Here is an 18251-nt window from a genome sequence, read left to right as displayed (position 1 = left end):
GGTAGGTCGATTTAACGTGTGCCCCTAAATGTTCTGCTTGTGCTCCTAATATTTTCAGTAGGAAGATATGTGCTGCTTGTAAAAGAAGTTAGTCTGGAGCCTGAGTCGGCAGGAGTGGGGCGATGAATTGAAAGGATGTAAACAGTAATTCCTGACTGTAATATCAGCCATCACCAATGGGACCTGTTACCCTCTGGGCCCATGTACATAACCTCAGATCTGCTTGAAATAGCACACACACACATAGTGTCATGCAAGCATCTGATTTACATTACACAGCCACAGTTAGTGAAAGACCAGACACAGAGTTTGGAAAAAGCTGGTTCGAGGAAGATAAAGAAAGCGATTGTATTACTAGTGATTGGGTCTATTACAATAATAGGATGTGCGCATTGACTGTTGTTTTGACCCCAGCTGTAGCCAAATTCTTGAATATACATAACTCATCACCATATGTTTCTCTAGCTAAAGCAAATGATGTGCAGTTCTCAGTTAACCACTGACTCTTCAGAGTTACAAGAAGTGCAACAAAATGTATGGGCTAGTGATAAGTATGATCTGGGATTAGTTAAAACTGAACCTCTCAACGTGACACCAAAGAGCACATACCGGTAATGTCAAAGCACAACATCCACGCAAACCAGAAGCAGTTGCAGGGATAACTCCAGTATTTTTAAACCTGGTAAAAACCGGAATTATCATTCCATGTGCACACTCACCAGTAAGAATACCTATTGAATAAATGTTAACAATAATAAAATAAAAAGAGAATAATATACAAGTTTCTCTGGTTCCACCAGAAAGCATGTGGTTTTTCTTTATTTTAAATTTTTGATTTGGCTAATGGATTTTTCAGTTTCCCAGTTCATCCAGCCTCTCAGTTGTTTTATATAAATTGTATGTTTTGCTCTGTTTAACAATGATAATTAAATAAATTTGAGGGAATTTGTTTGCTTTCACATTCCAGGGCAAATCATATACGTTCAGACGTATGCCCAAAGCAGTGCTTAATTTGTAAATCACAAGGTGCAAAGTACATATGACAGCCAGGGATGACGAGACGGGCACAGGTCCCGGAGCGCATACAGAAAACGGTGCTGAAAAAAACATGCAAATGCCCACTGACAATGCTCTGGGACTTACAAGCCTTAATTTCAAATAATATCCATGGTTCAAATTTTATGACAATAATAAACAATTATTTTAGGCTATACTGCACAGCACAGGCAAATGCCCACATCAACACAGGTGGGACTTACAGTGAGCAATTAATTTCTCAACATAGATCTAACTTGTAAAACATAAAAAATAAAAGTTCAAAGCTTACAATAAATCACATAAATCTTCCATTATTATTATTAGAGATTGGCACGGCGGCCTTTTAATAGACAGTATGCTCACTATATTTAGTTGTCCAAAACACCCCACATCACGACCATGTCCGGATTCTCCTCCTCCTCCCTGTTTCGGGTTTTACTGCGTGTGTCTGTGGCAGTTCTGTGTCCTTTTGCCACCCATGACCTCACGTACGGGACTGGATTGAATTTAGCCAGGGGGGGTCCAACAAGATTTAGGAAGCGTAAAGATGATATGGTGGATGTGAGCAGAGAGGTACGGTTGGGAGTGCAAATTAAGTTAATTTGCGAAAATCTGCGCTCACATTCAGCACTCGCAATAGGAATGCTGTTGACAGCAACAAGTAACTCCATCAGTTCAAAGAGGATGTCTTTTCCATCCGAGACTCTGTGTTTTCTGTAGGCTCGTATGACTGCGCGCGGGTTGGCAATGTTAAAGCGCAGGCAGCCGGCCTCCTTGAAGCTCGACTGAGAGCTCTGATAATTATTGCAATGCATCGCAAATGATGCTTAAGTTGTTCACAAACGCATGCGAAGATATGTGCATAGCAAGTCCACTGTATGTTTGCTTCGTTACGCTATCACGGGAGGGATCTTCTGATGCAGTTTTGAAATGATTGTAAAGTCCTGGATAGTTCTTCCACACTGCTTCAACGGTTCTAAAACTTGATGCCACCCATCAGTGTCTAAAATCCGACCTATTTTGCATAGCTGGACATCTAGGCTCTCTGCATACTCCCTCAGCTGCATTCGGTTTTTGTTAGATGTGCTATACAGTGAATATAACTTGTCCATCAATATTTTAAAGTGATTTATAGCACCCATCTCTTTCACTACATCCGCGACTGCGAGCTCAAGCCTGTGGGCTGAGCAGTGCCACGCTGTAATGTTGGGGAAAATTGCCTGGAGCCTACTCGCTACTCTGTTTTTGCATCCTAACATGATAGAAGCGTCATCACAAGTTACTCCAATAAGGGTTTTAGAGAGAAAATCCTGAGTCAAATTCAGGCACTCTAGAGCAGATAATAGTTGATGGACAATGCCTTGAGCAGTTAGATCATCTAGCTCTACCAGTTCAGTAAAAAATGTTGTAGGCTTGTCAATATCTGGCAGCTGAACCCTAATATATATTACCAAGCAACTCTTTTTGCTTAAACTGGTTGACTCATCCAGCATTATACTGAGTTTGGGTGCGCACTGTACTATTTTTTCAAACAGTTTTCTTATCATTTCTTCCGAAATATGTTTCTGTATGTTTGCACATGCAACATTGGAATGCAAAATCCTCCCCATATCAAGACCATTTAACTCTTGGCAATCAATCTCATGTTTCGAAGCCATAAGCGGGACGGTAACGTTTAGCCTCCTTATACTTGGCAATCTGTTCAGACTGACTATTAATTATAACCTGTCCTAAAGTGTCTGTTTTAGCATTCTCAAGAATGCTTGCTGCTGCCATGTGAGCCTTGGTACGGGCATATTCAAATACTTTGTTTCTGAGTGCGCGTTGCTGTTTTTTAATATCTGGAGCAGATGAGGTTACTGTGCATGAGACCCACTCTTTTGCGAGTTTCATCCCCCCCGTCTTCTCTGGCCCCAAAGTCCCGACCGCCTTACACGTTGTACAGCCCAAACCTGAATTTTCCATAAGAAGCCAGGGGTAGAAAGTCTGTTTCACCTTGAACTGAGCTGCTGTCAGTGTGCATCCCATCCCTGACCTGTCGCTGGACGTCCCACACTCTTCTCCACTCAAAGCGTTCTCCTCTCCTTCTGAATCCTGCTGTGAAATCAAGCCAGCTGATGGCGCGGTTCCCGCCTGTTGCTCCGGCTGTTGGTGGACCACCTGGCTGACTGCTGGCGCTGTAGCTATCTCCCGCTCCGGCTGGCGGGCAACTTGACCTGCTGTTGCCGGTTTTGCTCGTCAACATGACCGCTGCAACTGCCCTTTGTCGCCGCTTGTCGAGGCTTTTCTGACCTGTTTCGAAGCGTCATGCAACTCTTCCTTCTTTTTGAAAAAAGGACAGTTAATTCAACTGTCTTTTTGACATGTTTGCATTGAACAGGTAACTCTTTGTTCCTCTCTGCTGCTTGCTCCCCAGATGCGGCAAATTTCAAAAGTTTTTGTCTATTGAATATTGAATATTATTGTTTTATTTTATACATTTTTTAACATTTTTTAAATATTAACAGAGCTGCAAACTTTTCAAAAAACCTTGGAGTGAAATTTTGTTGGGGGTGACCAAAATATAGCCATGCAAGCAGAAACACAAGTTGCACACACAAAAATCAAATGAGAGATTTATTACACAACGTCACATCAGCGGCAGTGTGTCTTTAGCCGCCGCTGCAGCTTGGTTTTTATTGAAAATTGTCTGGTTTCACAAATTACTCAAAATGTTTTATTTCAAAATGTTACATTTTTCTGACAAGCAACACTACAAGAGGCCAAGGACATACAAGCCCCTGGCCAACCGTTTGATCACTTGCAAATGGGTTTCATTGAACTAACACCATGTGAAGGAAAGGAATATTGTCTTGTGGCTGTTGACATGTTTTTCTAAAGGGGTTGAAGCTTTCCCTACAGGTAAAGCAGATGCCTCTGCAGTGGCAAAGCTGTTAGTGCGATAAATCATCCCCCTGGGTATCCCAGATGAAATCAACAGTGATAACGGAACTCATTTAGTAAATAATCAACTTTCAAAAATTTTAGGTATCAATCTGAAACAGCATTGCACCTATCACCCACAGAGGGGTGGAGCAGTTGAAAGAGAACATGGAACAATTAAAAACAAACTGGTCAAGTGCTCTGATGACACAGGACTCTCATCGATAAAAGCACTACCGGTAGTGTTACTGACCATAATAGGGAGGGGGAGGGCCAGAACAGGTCTGTCCCCATTTAAAATTCTTCCAGGCAGACCTATGGATACCTGGATGGCCGTCCCCCAAGAATTCAAGTCCTCAACTCAGAAATGCTAGAGGATGTGATGCTTAGTTACTGTGATCACATAACCAAAAAGTTGAGCCTTATAAACTTAGGTAAATGCAACAATCCCGCAACCAGCAGAGGGCCAGCTGCATAACCTGGAACCAGGAGACTGGTTTCTGATATAAGACCTAAAGAGGAAGCACTGGAGGAAACTCAGATGGACAGGACCCCATCAAGTGCTCCTCACCACACCTACAGCGGTTAATGTGAAAGAAAGCACCACCGGGACACACGCTAGCCATTGTGCAAAGGTGCCGCCACTTGAGACAGAGGCCCAGGGAGACAGCCCTGCTTCCCTCAAGGACGAGGAACAGAAGCAGAAGAAAGACAACAGCTCTCATTGAGGTGTAACAAACATATAACAACCAACAGCTGTTGCAGACCAAGGAAGAAACGGCAAAAAAGAAACAGAAGGAACTAAAAAAGAAAAGAGAAGAAAGGCCAGGATCAACTCATCATAACCGACCCGACAGTGAAATGGACATCATCTTATCATTATTTAACAGAGCGCACAAACCAAGTGAGTTAAAAACTGCAGTACTGTGGAAAATATCCAAGCATGCAATGATCCAACATCATCTAGAATTCTTATCTCTGCCTGCAAGCTTCAATGAGACAGAATGCTGGCCAGTAAGTAATCCAGAGTATACTTATAGCATCATGACAGGATGGTGAATAGCCCCGTGGAAAACTCAAACCAAATAATGTTCTTAGGATTTAATGTACGTAATTGTTAAAAGCCTATATTTTCAGCTAAATCCTCAACCCGTAACTGTTCGGTTGCTTGGCCTCCTGCGAGTGCATCCCATGTCAAATGTTTCTTCTGTGTACAGGACCCTAGCCACATAATTACAGCCAATATTACTTATTATAAACAAACAAAGACTGTTTCTTTTAACACACAGTCTGCACTGCCAGAGAAGGTGTAATGAGTCTGTCGGGACAAGGGTTAGAGCTGCTTTCCAAGAGTTCCCACAGTCTTTATCTAACATTTTTAGGACCCCTAAACAGGGAAGTATCTGTAGCAGAGCTATCATCACTCCACCCTCATATGGGGTTTTTACGTCCATAGAAGAGATTCAATCACTATCCACAGTGTTAGAACATCACATGAATCTTTCTACAGCCGCCATAGCAGCTACATCAAGGCACTTAGACGATGTAGCACGTGTAGCAACAGAGAACAGAATGGCCTTGGTCCGTTTGCTGGCCTCTCAGGGTGGTGTTTGTCAAGTTATTCATACTGAATGTTGTTCCAATATTGCTAGTAATGACGCAGGGATAACTAAGCTAAAACAGAATATTGACCAAAGGATAAAAATGCACATAATGTGCACGGGACACCAGGTTTCAGATGCTGAGGGATGCACTTGCTATCGCGGGTTTACACCACTGATTGATTAACTATTATATTGTTTTTTTTTAGACTGTTCGATTTTAAATCCAAGTATAACCCGAGATAGAAAAAGCAATACGATTATCGATAAAGAAAAATAATATGATTATTAATATTTGAAAACACACACAAGTGATACGATTATTAATATTTAAAAAATAAACAAGTTCTAAGATTATAATTACATCAAAATAGACAAGTAGCAAGATTTTTCTCATCGAAAAATAGACAAGTAATGAGATCATTGATGTTACAAGATTATATACACACCTAGTAAAGTTGGTGAAATCGCGCACGGTTATTTGATATATTGCCTGACATCATATTTTGTACTTATGTTGGATCTAAACCTTGGGAGAGGTGATCTCGGGTCACGGTGTTATTTTGAAGGATCGCCGGATGCAGTGTGATTACTGTGTTTGTGTGCGTGTGTGCGCGCGTGTGTGTCTGGGCTCCGGCAGATGTCAGCGGGTTTTCGCGGCTCTGTCCTCGGAGCTGCTCGGTTCACCGCTGCCTCATCAGACGAGCCGGACCTGCTCCGTCTCTCCACGCATCAAAACATCCGGAGCAATGTCGGATTTCGAGGAATTTGAGAAGCAGCTGAGCCAGAATCGACAAGGTGAGAGTTGGGACCATTGACTGAAAACGGTGTGACGCTGCTTGCTGGCGATGAAGCGCAAACGTGCCGATTCTTGAATGAATGAATAACAGGACCTGCCAGCGGCTGTGACTCAGCTCCTTTCCTTTTCCATGTCAGCATTAATTCACGGTCTCGCCTTCACCCACACTGCCTCCATACAGCCGCTGGCTCCTTTTTACGCACTATTTCAAACGCTGTCCGGTACCGGTGTGGATTTACTGCGCATCCTCCTGCGCGAGACGACAAGATACGAAACTCTATTTACATGTTTGCGCCTTCTTATAATATTGTGCTCTCCGACAATGATATTGACGTTGCTAAAAAAGGACCCAATGACAATGTATGAATCTATTTCATGTAGCTATTAATTCGGCATCCATAACTAGCAGTTAAATTGCAAATGAATTGCACTTCTCTGAAATCTGCTCAGTGTTTCCTTGTTCTTGTGAAGCATTACAACATGTTAGGTCACATTAGACTGCACTTATTACAAAGTTGATGATGTTGATGGAGAACGTTATTATTGTTATTATTATTAATAAGAATAGTGGGATTTGGATTTGAACCAAATATATCAAATAGTCAGATTGACAGATTTGTTGGTATAATATTGGTAGTATATGGTAGTAAAATATTATTTAAAAAAAAAGAATAAAAAAAACAACCTCTACTGTTTATCATAACAGTAACTTTATTTATAGATTTATTTATTCAAGTTTTTTAACAAAAAGTACAAAGCGTGGCACAACAGAAAAGAAATGGTTAAAGTACAGACGCATATGAAGGGTATCAAAGCTTCTCATTGTTACATTGATTATTATTATAATACATAAATAGTAGTAATAATCTTTATGTGTGCAGATTTATTCAAAAGTTAATCCACAATTTAGTGTCATGTGAAAACACTGAGCAGATGACAGATACAAACACATAATATTTCTGTGTTTAAAGAAAAAATCATATTCTTATTTTTTATAACTTTTGTTATATTTAATTTTGTAACATGTGTTGAAAATTGAATATTATTTTTCTACTTGGGCTGTTATTTCGATGAAAAAAGTCTTCCTGGGCTTTCGGGAAATGTGCCAGGCATTTTTATTCGTCTGCTGATATTTTAAAGTACAAGCAATTTATATAAAGGCAACAGATGATAAGGTAACACACAACACAGAAGCTTGTTTACCACTCAACATTTAATCAAAGCAGAGCTTCCAGGTGCACGGATCCGATCTATAACAAAATACAGAGTACCTCTTATTGATTTGATAAAAGGTCTCACATCTTGTTCTCTCTGATATTTGCTTTTGCCAGGAGGTGAGGCCACGTTAAACTGTCAAGTTTCTCAAAGAAATATGAAGCAGCACACATTCCAGGGGAGACTGAACGGTGTCAGAGCTTCTCTATCTTATAAAAAGATGTGGAAGAGTATTTGGCTTTAGAGTAATGTTTAAGTTGTTTAAAACCCAATTAAAGACACATGAATGATTACTATATATGTTCATACCCTGAATTGAATATTTGCAGCCCAGTATCCATTATACAGTAGTACTCACCAGAAAAATCGACATAAATTATAGGCTGACATACAGGCTAGTAAATATTGCTTGCTGCTGTCTTTTAACGATCACGCAGAGCGGGAAAGAGAAAGACACAAAAAGAGGAGTCGCAGTGGATCTCCGATCCGAGGTGACAAACACGGCAGCCGGAGCAAAGACAGAGGGAGCCGCAGCCGGGACAAACAAAGCCGGAGCAGGGACAGGAAGAGCCGGGACCGAAGGAGCTCGTCCCGGGACCACAAGAAGCACAGGTCAGCGGATGAAAGCTGCCTTGTGCCGCCCATACAGCAGCAACAGCAGCAGCAGACTCACCAGGCAGGATTTTAATGGGGAAATGCACCTGTCTCAACATGAATCACACACTGGGTCCATCTATTATTTACTGAGACTCAGATACTCTGTTTGTGAACCTATACTGTGTACTATAAGTCCATGTACTATGTTCCTCAGTAAAAGTAGGTTTAATTAAACCTTTGTCACTGCAGACTTATAGAAGACCACATAGAAAGGGGGCCACAGGTGAGACTGGTGGTCACTTGGGGGCCACAGAAACACAACCTATTCAACACTAATATCACCTTTTAAACACTTTTTGTTTATGTACAGTTCTTCCCTCTGTTGTATTGCTATGTTTGGTCTTCACCACTGCCTGAGGGAAACATCCGGGTCTTGAGCTGCTAAATGCTACAGAACTCTGTGTCTGTCTCCTGTTTGCAGCTTCACCGGTGGCACACACTGGACTTTAAACTGAACCATGAGAGCTTTTAGAGTAGACCACAACAATAAATCCATACTGGGATTCTGAAACTGAAGGAGCTATGAAATTCAGCCTTCGTTAACTATTCCTTAAAAATTCTTCTAAAATGATCATGTTTAAAACAGATGAACAGTAATGGATGTCAAATACATTGCAAATGTATTTGTAATTTGGATATTATGTATAACTTTTTTGGAAGACAAATGCATATACAGGCGGCTGTGGCTGAGGGATAGAGTGGTCTTCCTCCAACCTGAAGGTCGGCAGTTCGATCCCCAGTCTGACCCATCTGCATGCCGAAGTGTCCTTGGGCAAGATGCTGAACCCTGAATGGCCCCCCATAGAATAACAAATTGCTGCGATTAGATGCACTGTATGAATGTGTGTGTGAATTGGTGAATGTAAAACTGTACTGTAAAGCTCTTTGAGTGGTCATCAAGACTAGAAAAGCTCTATATAAATACAAGCCATTTACCATACACTGATGTGAAATTTCATCTTTTGGGTCTAGTCACTCTCCAAGGCGAACAAGGAAGAAAAAGACCAGCAAATACTGGGACGTTCCTCCTCCTGGCTTTGAAAAGATCACACCAATGCAATATAAAGCTATGCAAGGTACTTCACATGTTCTCTCTGCTTGTTCAGTTGAGTCCGATGTATTCAGAGCTACACCTACCAGCACTTCTCTTAGGGGCTTGCATACATTAATGTTATTATAAGCTTGTGTAAAAAGCTGAACAAGGCTCTAGTACTGACTCTAAACGAGGAGTTTTTATACATTCTATTTTTTTTTTGCTTCTTTCTCCATATTTTGGAGCATGGCACAAGTCTTGAGTTTGTATCAAACTTAGTAAACTATTGCTACAATGTTATCACTACTATCTCTACATTGTTACCGTTACAATGTTATTGCTACTATAACTACGTTATTATTGATACAGTGTTATCACTACTATCACTATACTTTTATTGCTACAGATTTACCACTACTATCTTAGTATGGCTTCTATCACAAGAATGTTATTGTTACCTTGTCGATATTAACATAAGTGGTCTCTCTCTTTTATCCCTCTAACTATTTGTAAATAATGCACCTACTATATTTATTGTATTATTATGTTGCAGTTTGGTTTAAACAAGTAGAGTCAGCATGCACAAATATTTAGGACAAATCAGATCCTAACATTGTTGTTGAAACTTGTTTAGAAGCACAAACAGGACTGCAGTCATTGGAATTTACTTTCTTAACATTCATTTCACTTTTACAGAATTGTCATGTGGTCACATCCATGATCATTTTATAAGAATCATCTAGTCACTACAAAAACTGTTAAAAACAATGATAATAAATAATGCTATAAAATAAGAGGGGTTAAAGGTTGTAGAATGTAATAGTTTGTCTCTCTGTTTTTTTTATTTTTCTCAGCAGCGGGGCAGATACCAACAATTGCTCTTCTGGCAACATCCACCACCACTGGACTGGCTGCGGCATCGACACAAGTACCCATAGTTGGGAGTCAGATGACAAGACAAGCCAGACGCCTCTATGTTGGAAATATTCCCTTTGGGGTGACCGAGGTAAAGTCTCCAGTTACTCTTTTTCTTCTGTTAGTTCCAATGACTGTGATGTTTTTACCCAACACAGATATCTTCATGTCACTTATGTCTTTCTTCGCAGGAGTTGATGGCCGAGTTCTTTAATGCTCAGATGCGCCTCGCAGGCCTTTCACAAGCTCCAAGTAACCCTGTACTCGCTGTGCAGATTAATCAGGATAAAAACTTTGCTTTCCTTGAGGTACGTGTTTCTGACACAAAAGAAAACCAGGAAAGGACAATTCAATATTTGTATGACTGTCAGAGAAATCTCATGAAAAACAATAACAAGTATTTGCTGACTTTGTTCCACCATTGTTTAATTATCAATTTCAATTATTCCAGTTATTTTCTCTAAGAGTAAAGATTGTGTTTGTGTGCCGCTTATGTATTGTTGTGTACTTCACCTCTTGCTCACAAACAAACATACAAACTAACGGACAGGGGCAAAAAACATAACCTCCACGATGGGGGGATAATAAACTTCATCTATTTAACATTTGTCAAAACCATATGTTACATCAATGGTCTACATCTCTGAAATACATGTGTGACAGTAACTGAGACTTGCTGATGCTGCAGAAAGTTCTTATCTTTCCTGCCTCTTTCACACAATATTACAAGTTTGCATCGTGTCACTGTGAGGCACCTTTGCAGCAGAGGTCTCAAAGCACTGTTTGTTTTTTTATTTCTAGTTCCGGTCAGTAGACGAGACGACGCAGGCCATGGCCTTCGATGGAATCATTTTCCAAGGTCAGTCTCTGAAGATTAGACGACCTCACGACTATCGACCTTTACCAGGTATCTCAGAGCAGCCAGCGTTCCATGTCCCAGGTTTGTTCCCGATGGCTTTTTTTCCTGGCCTGCAGTAATCACAAGTTCAGTTATGGGATGTAGAGAACTTTAATTGGAGTTTTAACCTTGACCTTCTTCCGTCTGTGTAGGTGTCGTTTCCACTGTCGTTCCTGATTCCCCACATAAACTGTTTATTGGAGGCCTGCCCAACTATTTAAATGACGACCAGGTATTGAACTGAAAACTTGATGAACTGGTGAACTCATGTTTCCTCTTTTTATTTCCTCTCACCTGCTTCTTTTTTAATTTCTTTATGACCTGAAAATCCAAAACCATGTTGTGGTTACAAGCAAACATTAAGCATTAATGCAAAAACCTAATAATTTAACACAGAATAAGGAAAACAGATAGGGCTTACTAATGAATGACTTATATGTGTGACTTATCTTATATGAATATGTTTCCTATAGTGTAAAATACTAACAATGGACGACTTCTACAGATAAACAAGCTATATTTCAAAATAAGTCTCAATAACACAGATCAGATCTTAAATGAATATTAAAATAAGGCTTTTTGTGACTTGATTATTTGAGTAAACCTGCCTCATGTTAAGCTTATCATTTTTTAAGGAAAGAAAAGTCCAGTAAATTCACATTAGAGTTCGATAAACTTGTATAAAGTTATTTCTGTGTGGTATTTAGGCTTGAATGTTTCATTGTCAAAGAAAAAGTCCACGTCAAAGAAATCCTCTCTAAAATGTCTTAATAGTGATATAGTTATATTTCTTAATTTTATTAAGCCAAAATCTTATTGAAGCAAAAAAATGATAATAAGTTTATCAATATAAAAATCTTGATTATCCATCACTAAGGTAGTTGGAGTCAGACCAATAAAACCATAGATATATATAAAGTCTAGATGTCTCGGCCAACGGAGTCGAACATCCGCACATGGCGGCTATCTTGCCACAGGCAGCTCCCCCACCCAGAACATTGTGTTGTAGTGGTACGTACTTTTTAAATATCCATAACTTGCTAAATTCTCAACCGATTTTTAAACGGTTCAGTTTTTTACAAACGTCAGAGACAAGAATTTTTGTAATTTTTTTTATTTAAAAAGTACATGTACCACTACCAACTCAATGTAATGGGTAGGCGAGCCGCCTGTGGCAAGATGGCTGCCATGTGCGGACGTTCGACTCCGTTGACCGGAAACGTGGATGAGACATCTAGCCTTTATATATATATAAAATTAATAAAACGACCAGTTTGATCAAACAATCCATGTCATCTAATTGCACCTTCAAGCTTAACTCTGCCAGCAGAGGGGGCTGACAAGTAGTTTGTCTGAACGTAATATGTTTCATTCAAAGCATATCTCAATTCCAATTATTAAAAAAAACAAGTTTTCAGTCCTGATTTTAATCTATGAAAAAAAGGATAATTGACTATACACTGTAAATAAAGATGGACGACCCACTCTACAAAAATGAAGCCAAAATATCCTTTATACATGTGTCGCGGTCTTGTTCGTGGAGTGAAGCTTGCTTAGTATCGCAGTCAACCAACCAGTCTCAACTGTCAATCACGTATCAGCACTTTTATTTCATAAAAATAATTCATTCAAATCTAACCCTCCTTAAGATAAAAATATTTTAATGCTTACTTTGACTTTTAATTTAGTCCACATGGGGGAGGCTCTGTTTATGACCTAAACTGCAACCAGCCCCCAGGTGATGTTTTGGCTTCATTTTTGGAAGCTCTCATGTCGTTCATATTTATATAAAGTTTATGCTATTGACAATGTTATATCAGTTTTAGCCTAAAAAATCCTCCATCTACTCAATTATATTGTGCAGCTACTTTGAACAAGCATAGTCTCTGTGAGAGGTGGTTATTGAAATGCATTATGGGTCACAGGCTCACAGGCAGTATGAGGAGAAAGGGGATGCAACATAATGTAATCAAACACATCCATAAATACAGTGTACTTTGGAAATTGATCGAAATGAAATGTACAAGAGAACTTGAGGTTAGACTTTTTTATTTGAGAATATAAACATTTACAGTGAATATTTCCTGACAAGTTAAAAGACTTCTGCAGAAGAATCTGTTTGACAGTTGAGCTCCATCGTGTATTACACAGTGAATTGAATTCTAACTGTCCCTTCTGTCTCATTAACTCTTAATTAGTTTACAGAGCACATGACGTTGCCTGATGTATATATTCACTAACTTATTATTATTTTTTGAATACTTGCAGTCACTTCCACTGCTTTGATACTCACAGCTCTTTCATTTTTGTTCCCCCCACTTTGTCCCCAGCTAGGGGCCTGTAAGATCGTTAAGTCTGCGCTCATAATTTGTTCAGTAGTACTCATCTACTGCTGCCATGCCAACATGTAACACAAGGCAAGTAAGACATTCTGGTCCTCACACGGATACACTTTGAGCCAGCAGGCTCCCTTACTGGCTACTTGTTTTCTCCCATCACGCTTTTGCAGCGCGCTTAGGACCCGGGGATGTACTTGTTGGTGGTGGTTACTTTTGATGGGGTGGGGGTGTATTCATTGTTAAATGTAAAAGTGAGACTGGTTGACTGTTCTGGTGCAGTCACAAAGTCAGTTTTTAAACTATACTTGAGTTGAGTTTCTTTTTTCAACAATAAACTTCTTAGTTTGTTCTCATATTATATCTCTGACTATGAGACGATTATCTGTTTATTCTATTCATGTGTAAAACTTGGAATAAATTAGGGCTAAAACAATGAGTCAGTGAATAAAAAAGTCAGTCAATGTCAAGTTAAAGCAACACTATGCAACTTATTTTTTTATCTTAAACCAGCATCTTGATCAATGAGTTCAATGGTTCACTGACTTGAAATAGAGAGAATGTTTCCTTGCTCAGAAAAAGAGCCTCATAGAATAATAAAAAAAATTCCACCGCTTGACCATTGTTTTACAAAATATCTCCATCCAGAAAAGAACAAAAAACAACTAAATGCTCAAACAAGTATGCTTGGCCAGTAGGTGGCACCTACAAATCTCAGTCTTAGTGACTTTAAACGTTGTCTGCATGTGGAAGAGATCGAGGCCCAGAGGAAAAGATTCATAAAAAGGAGCCAAATCCCCACAGTGGGGTGATGTTGCTCAAAAAAATGTACAGAGTGTCGCTTTAAATGACAACAATTCTTATAATTGATTTAAAAAATAATAATCTAAGTCTATTTACAATTTACTGATTCCAAGGTCACAGATGTGATCTTTGTTGGTTTCTTAATAAACATAGTAAACTGTGGATCTTTGGGTGTCAGACTAACGCTTCAACATTATAACAAATTTGAATTGCAGTTGTAAGGGGCTTCATTTAAATACAGACAAAACAATGAATAATCAAGGAAAACAAAAAAATAGAAGTTGCAACTTCATTATTGTCGTCAGGCGTTCATTCTGTTAAACTTAGACCTCAAAAGACAATTATACACCCTTTTATTCCTCTGTTTCTTTTTAGAAATTAGCCTGATGATGAAAATTGAAATAATGTAATCTTGTATTTAATCACATACATTTTACACATTGCAGCTTATGTTTTCACTCCATTCCCTATTATTTCATTTTGAGTATCAGATGGACATTTAGAATTTATTCTGTAAAATAAAATATTATGGTCACTTTGACCTATCAGTCTCACATGCTGCCGTCTGACTCTTTTTGTGCAGGTGAAGGAGCTCTTGACTTCATTCGGGCCCCTCAAAGCGTTCAATCTCGTGAAGGACAGTGCCACGTCGCTGTCAAAAGGTTACGCCTTTTGTGAATATGTTGACATCAGCGCCACTGATCAGGTAACGATGGTGTGGGGCTTCACTGAGCTCATTAACTGTGAAGTTGAACTGCTGCCCAGAAGCCTCTGTGTGTTCTCCATCAGGCCGTTGCCGGGCTCAATGGAATGCAGCTGGGAGACAAAAAGCTGATCGTCCAAAGGGCGAGTGTCGGAGCTAAAAACGCCAACCTTGTGAGTGATCCACATATATATTATTTTTCACACATTAGCTTTTTTGTCTGTGACTATTCAAAATGTCCTCTGTTGAACAAAGTAAAGAAAGCTTGACTTTTATTGGATTTGCTGCCTCCACTATGTATCTTTCAGACTGTAATGTTACAATCGCAGGTGGCGAAAGTGAAAGGTCAAAGGAGAAATTACTACTTCTACTATATTAATATTAATTCACTGAGTTTGTACAGTAATGCTCTTATTCGTCTGAGCTGATGTGTATTTCCCTTCCTTCACTTGCAGACCTCCATCATAGAGACCCCAGTGACGCTGCAGGTCCCGGGGCTCCAGAGGCTGCAGAACTCTGGGATGCCAACGGAGGTGCTGTGCCTTCTCAACATGGTGATGCCCGAGGAGCTGGTGGAGGACGAAGACTACGAGGAGATCCTGGAAGATATCCGCGAGGAGTGCTGCAAGTACGGCAGCGTCCGCTCCATCGAGATTCCCCGACCTGTCGATGGAGTGGAAGTCCCCGGCTGTGGAAAGGTCAGACCTGTGTTAGTACAACTATTTCCATTTTTAGTTAAGACTTTGTCATCTCCAGGACATGTGGATCATTTTTCCAGCATGTTTTTTTCAACCTTATTTTGCCCGTACTTTAAGTTTGTCAGGAATCTCATAATTAGTATTAATTACCTCTGCCAAGGAGGTCATGTTTTCGGCCCTGTCATTTTGGCTGTTTGGATTTTGTAAAACTACTGAACTTGTTTCCATGAAACTTGCTGGAATGATGGGACATAGGACAAGAAAAACACTTTTTAACCGATTTCTTTGACATTTTCCCGGATTTCCCACAGAATAATTCATGGTCTTTGATTTAAAAAACCTGGCAGATTTAGGTGACCAACATCTATGAGTTTGTGAAATTTCATTGGACTTTCAGGAGACTGTTCTACTAAGTGACTTTCTAGTTTCTTCATACATCTGAAGTCGTGGTCTGATCCTCGTACCTGTTTATTTTAATTTCAGATCTTTGTGGAGTACGTCTCTGCTGCTGACTGTCAGAAAGCCATGCAAGCCCTCACCGGCCGCAAGTTTGCCAACAGAGTGGTTGTCACCAAATACTACGACCATGACATGTATCACAGACACGAGTTTTAAGGCAAAGGCTGGTCTGACCGAGCATTTCCATCCTCCTTTCGTAAGATTCAGTTCCTTTACTCTGAAGGTTGTGAACGTGTCCATAGAGAATGGACCTTGAAATTATATTTTGTTACATCTTCTACTCAACAAACTGCAGTGTGTTTCTTCAATCCTGAATATTTATTTTCCAGCTTTAGCCTATTAGCCTATTACCCCTACAGTGAACTGAACTCATCCTGAATTCAAAACAATCTAATCGTCTACGTGACATTTGCAGTAGAATGAATGTGACATGTAAACCTGAACTAATACTGCCAGACAATGTCAGAGTCGCAGTCTATCAAGTATGCACTATATGAGTAAAAAAAAATTCCCCCTGAGCACAAACATTTATTTCTCTTTTAGAGCCAGACTTGAGAAGTCACCCTAATGTTATTTGTGAGGCTATGATAATTTTTTTATTTATTTATTCATTTTTTCCAAATAAATTATTTTTGTCTTTACATGACAAATCAATGTTCCTTAAACATATGTGTTGCTGTTACCTGTGCTCACATACTTGCATAGACCAAATGTCGATTTGTCAAAAGTGAGAAGAAACAGCCTCAAGGGTCATTTTGTACCTATAGAACATTCATATTTAAACATAATAAATAATATATATAACTTTGCACACTGGAAGCTATTTCAGTTAGTAAATTATACTAATAAAATATGAATCGTAATATTTGAAAAGAATTCATCTAACACTGTTGACTGTTTTTAAACCCCAACCCCAAACAGTGATTGTCCAATCACAACTTACATACCATAACAATAAGCAAAGGCTATATATATGCTAAGTACATGTTTTATTCTAACTCACTACAGTCATTTATGCTGTAGCTTTTATGTCACATGAATCAGCTGTTTCGTTTTAAACCACTGTATGGTAACTGGTCCTGGGTGCTTAACTAATCACAGTGGGTAGTCGTTTTTCAATCAATTCATGAAGCAGTGTTGATGTTAGCTTAACTTGTTTGCTAGCTGCTGCTGAAAAAATCTGTCAGTCACAGTTTCAACCAAGAGAAACTGACGGAATAATTATTTTCTCCTTTTGTCCACGTCTGTCTTAAATCAATTATTTCAATTGAGAACTTAAACTGCTAATCTGTCACATTATCATAGTATCTGGGGGGGGGGGGGGGGTGCTTTGTGTGAGACCGACAAACTTTGAAATTTCACAGAAAAAGTAAGGGGATGGGGGTTAAAAAAAGTTGATAGTTTCTCTTGAACCAGCAATAGTCAGTTTGTTGTCAAAATGAGAATAACAAATTTGTCTTCATGGCCTCATTTCAACAATACAATATATATGCATATAGTAATGAACCTTTAAGCTTTGTAGATAGCATAGTAAATACATTTTTAAGCTTTAGTCTTTATGTGCAGTTTTGCACCTGTTGAAGAAAATAGATTCAATTAAACCATAATTTATTATGAAATATTAGTCTGCTTAATAAATTACACTATCTATACAAATACATGATGACTAGGTTTACAGCAACCTATCTGCTCTGTTTTAAAATAAACTATGCTTTCATGTATAAATAAGAAACAACAGTATTTTATAAAATTTTGGATGACCAGAAATTTTAAATCCTATTTGTTTGTACAATCCCTGCCACTGCCACTGCCTTGAATAAATGTGTGCATCCACTGTCAGCCTGTTTGTGTCATATTATTCTATCTCGTTTTGATTTATCTTTGACATTAAATTAGTCAGAAGTGATAAAAGGTATTCGTTATGGTTCTTGCAATTTTAAATTTTTTCAGAACTAGCAATGTTTTGTCTGAATTTAAAAATAAACCATGTTAAAACAAGACAAACTTGGTAACAATTTAGTGCATTTTAGGCAAAAAATTAATTCTACCCCTAAGTATGCTCTTTTGTTTTTAATGAGACATTCTGTCAGATAAAAAATATAAGACACAGGGCTGTTTGTTTGTTTGTGGTTTTGTTTGTGTGTTGAGGTGGGGGAAGTTAACTGTTAAACGT

The 18251-nt window shown here is 39.0% G+C and overlaps 1 protein-coding gene across 3 annotated transcripts; it reads left to right on the top strand.

Annotated features, from left to right (window-relative positions):
- The first annotated feature begins 6240 nt into the window (after window positions 1–6240).
- Window positions 6241–17357, top strand: LOC133971233 (splicing factor U2AF 65 kDa subunit-like). 3 transcript variants are annotated; one of them, XM_062408512.1, is made up of 12 exons: window positions 6311–6359; window positions 8013–8045; window positions 8094–8187; window positions 9205–9308; window positions 10120–10271; window positions 10372–10488; window positions 10982–11120; window positions 11231–11310; window positions 14802–14924; window positions 15008–15094; window positions 15377–15619; window positions 16103–17357. In XM_062408512.1, exons 1-12 carry the CDS (start codon window positions 6311–6313, stop codon window positions 16232–16234), a joined length of 1353 nt encoding a protein of 450 aa, XP_062264496.1. In that variant the 3' UTR covers window positions 16235–17357. The 3 variants fall into 3 exon arrangements, with proteins under 3 accessions (XP_062264494.1, XP_062264496.1, XP_062264495.1); XM_062408511.1 differs by having other exon boundaries at window positions 6311–6363; window positions 7993–8048; window positions 8094–8235; XM_062408510.1 differs by having other exon boundaries at window positions 6241–6359; window positions 8013–8187.
- Window positions 17358–18251: the final 894 nt, after the last annotated feature.

This window comes from Platichthys flesus, chromosome 16 (assembly GCF_949316205.1).
Source record: "Platichthys flesus chromosome 16, fPlaFle2.1, whole genome shotgun sequence".
NCBI classification, from domain to species: domain Eukaryota; kingdom Metazoa; phylum Chordata; class Actinopteri; order Pleuronectiformes; family Pleuronectidae; genus Platichthys; species Platichthys flesus.
Note: the sequence above shows the minus strand (reverse complement) of the source record. Positions and strands in the feature narration are given on the sequence as shown.

What these genes read in the sequence shown, in the direction of transcription:
- LOC133971233 (XM_062408511.1), top strand. Translation starts at nt 6,311, where the DNA reads ATGTCGGATTTCGAGGAATTTGAGAAGCAGCTGAGCCAGAATCGACAA. An exon ending in GCAATATAAAGCTATGCAAG is followed by an intron (nt 9,309 to 10,119) that starts GTACTTCACATG and finishes TATTTTTCTCAG; the next exon opens with CAGCGGGGCAGATACCAACA. An exon ending in ACATCAGCGCCACTGATCAG is followed by an intron (nt 14,925 to 15,007) that starts GTAACGATGGTG and finishes GTTCTCCATCAG; the next exon opens with GCCGTTGCCGGGCTCAATGG.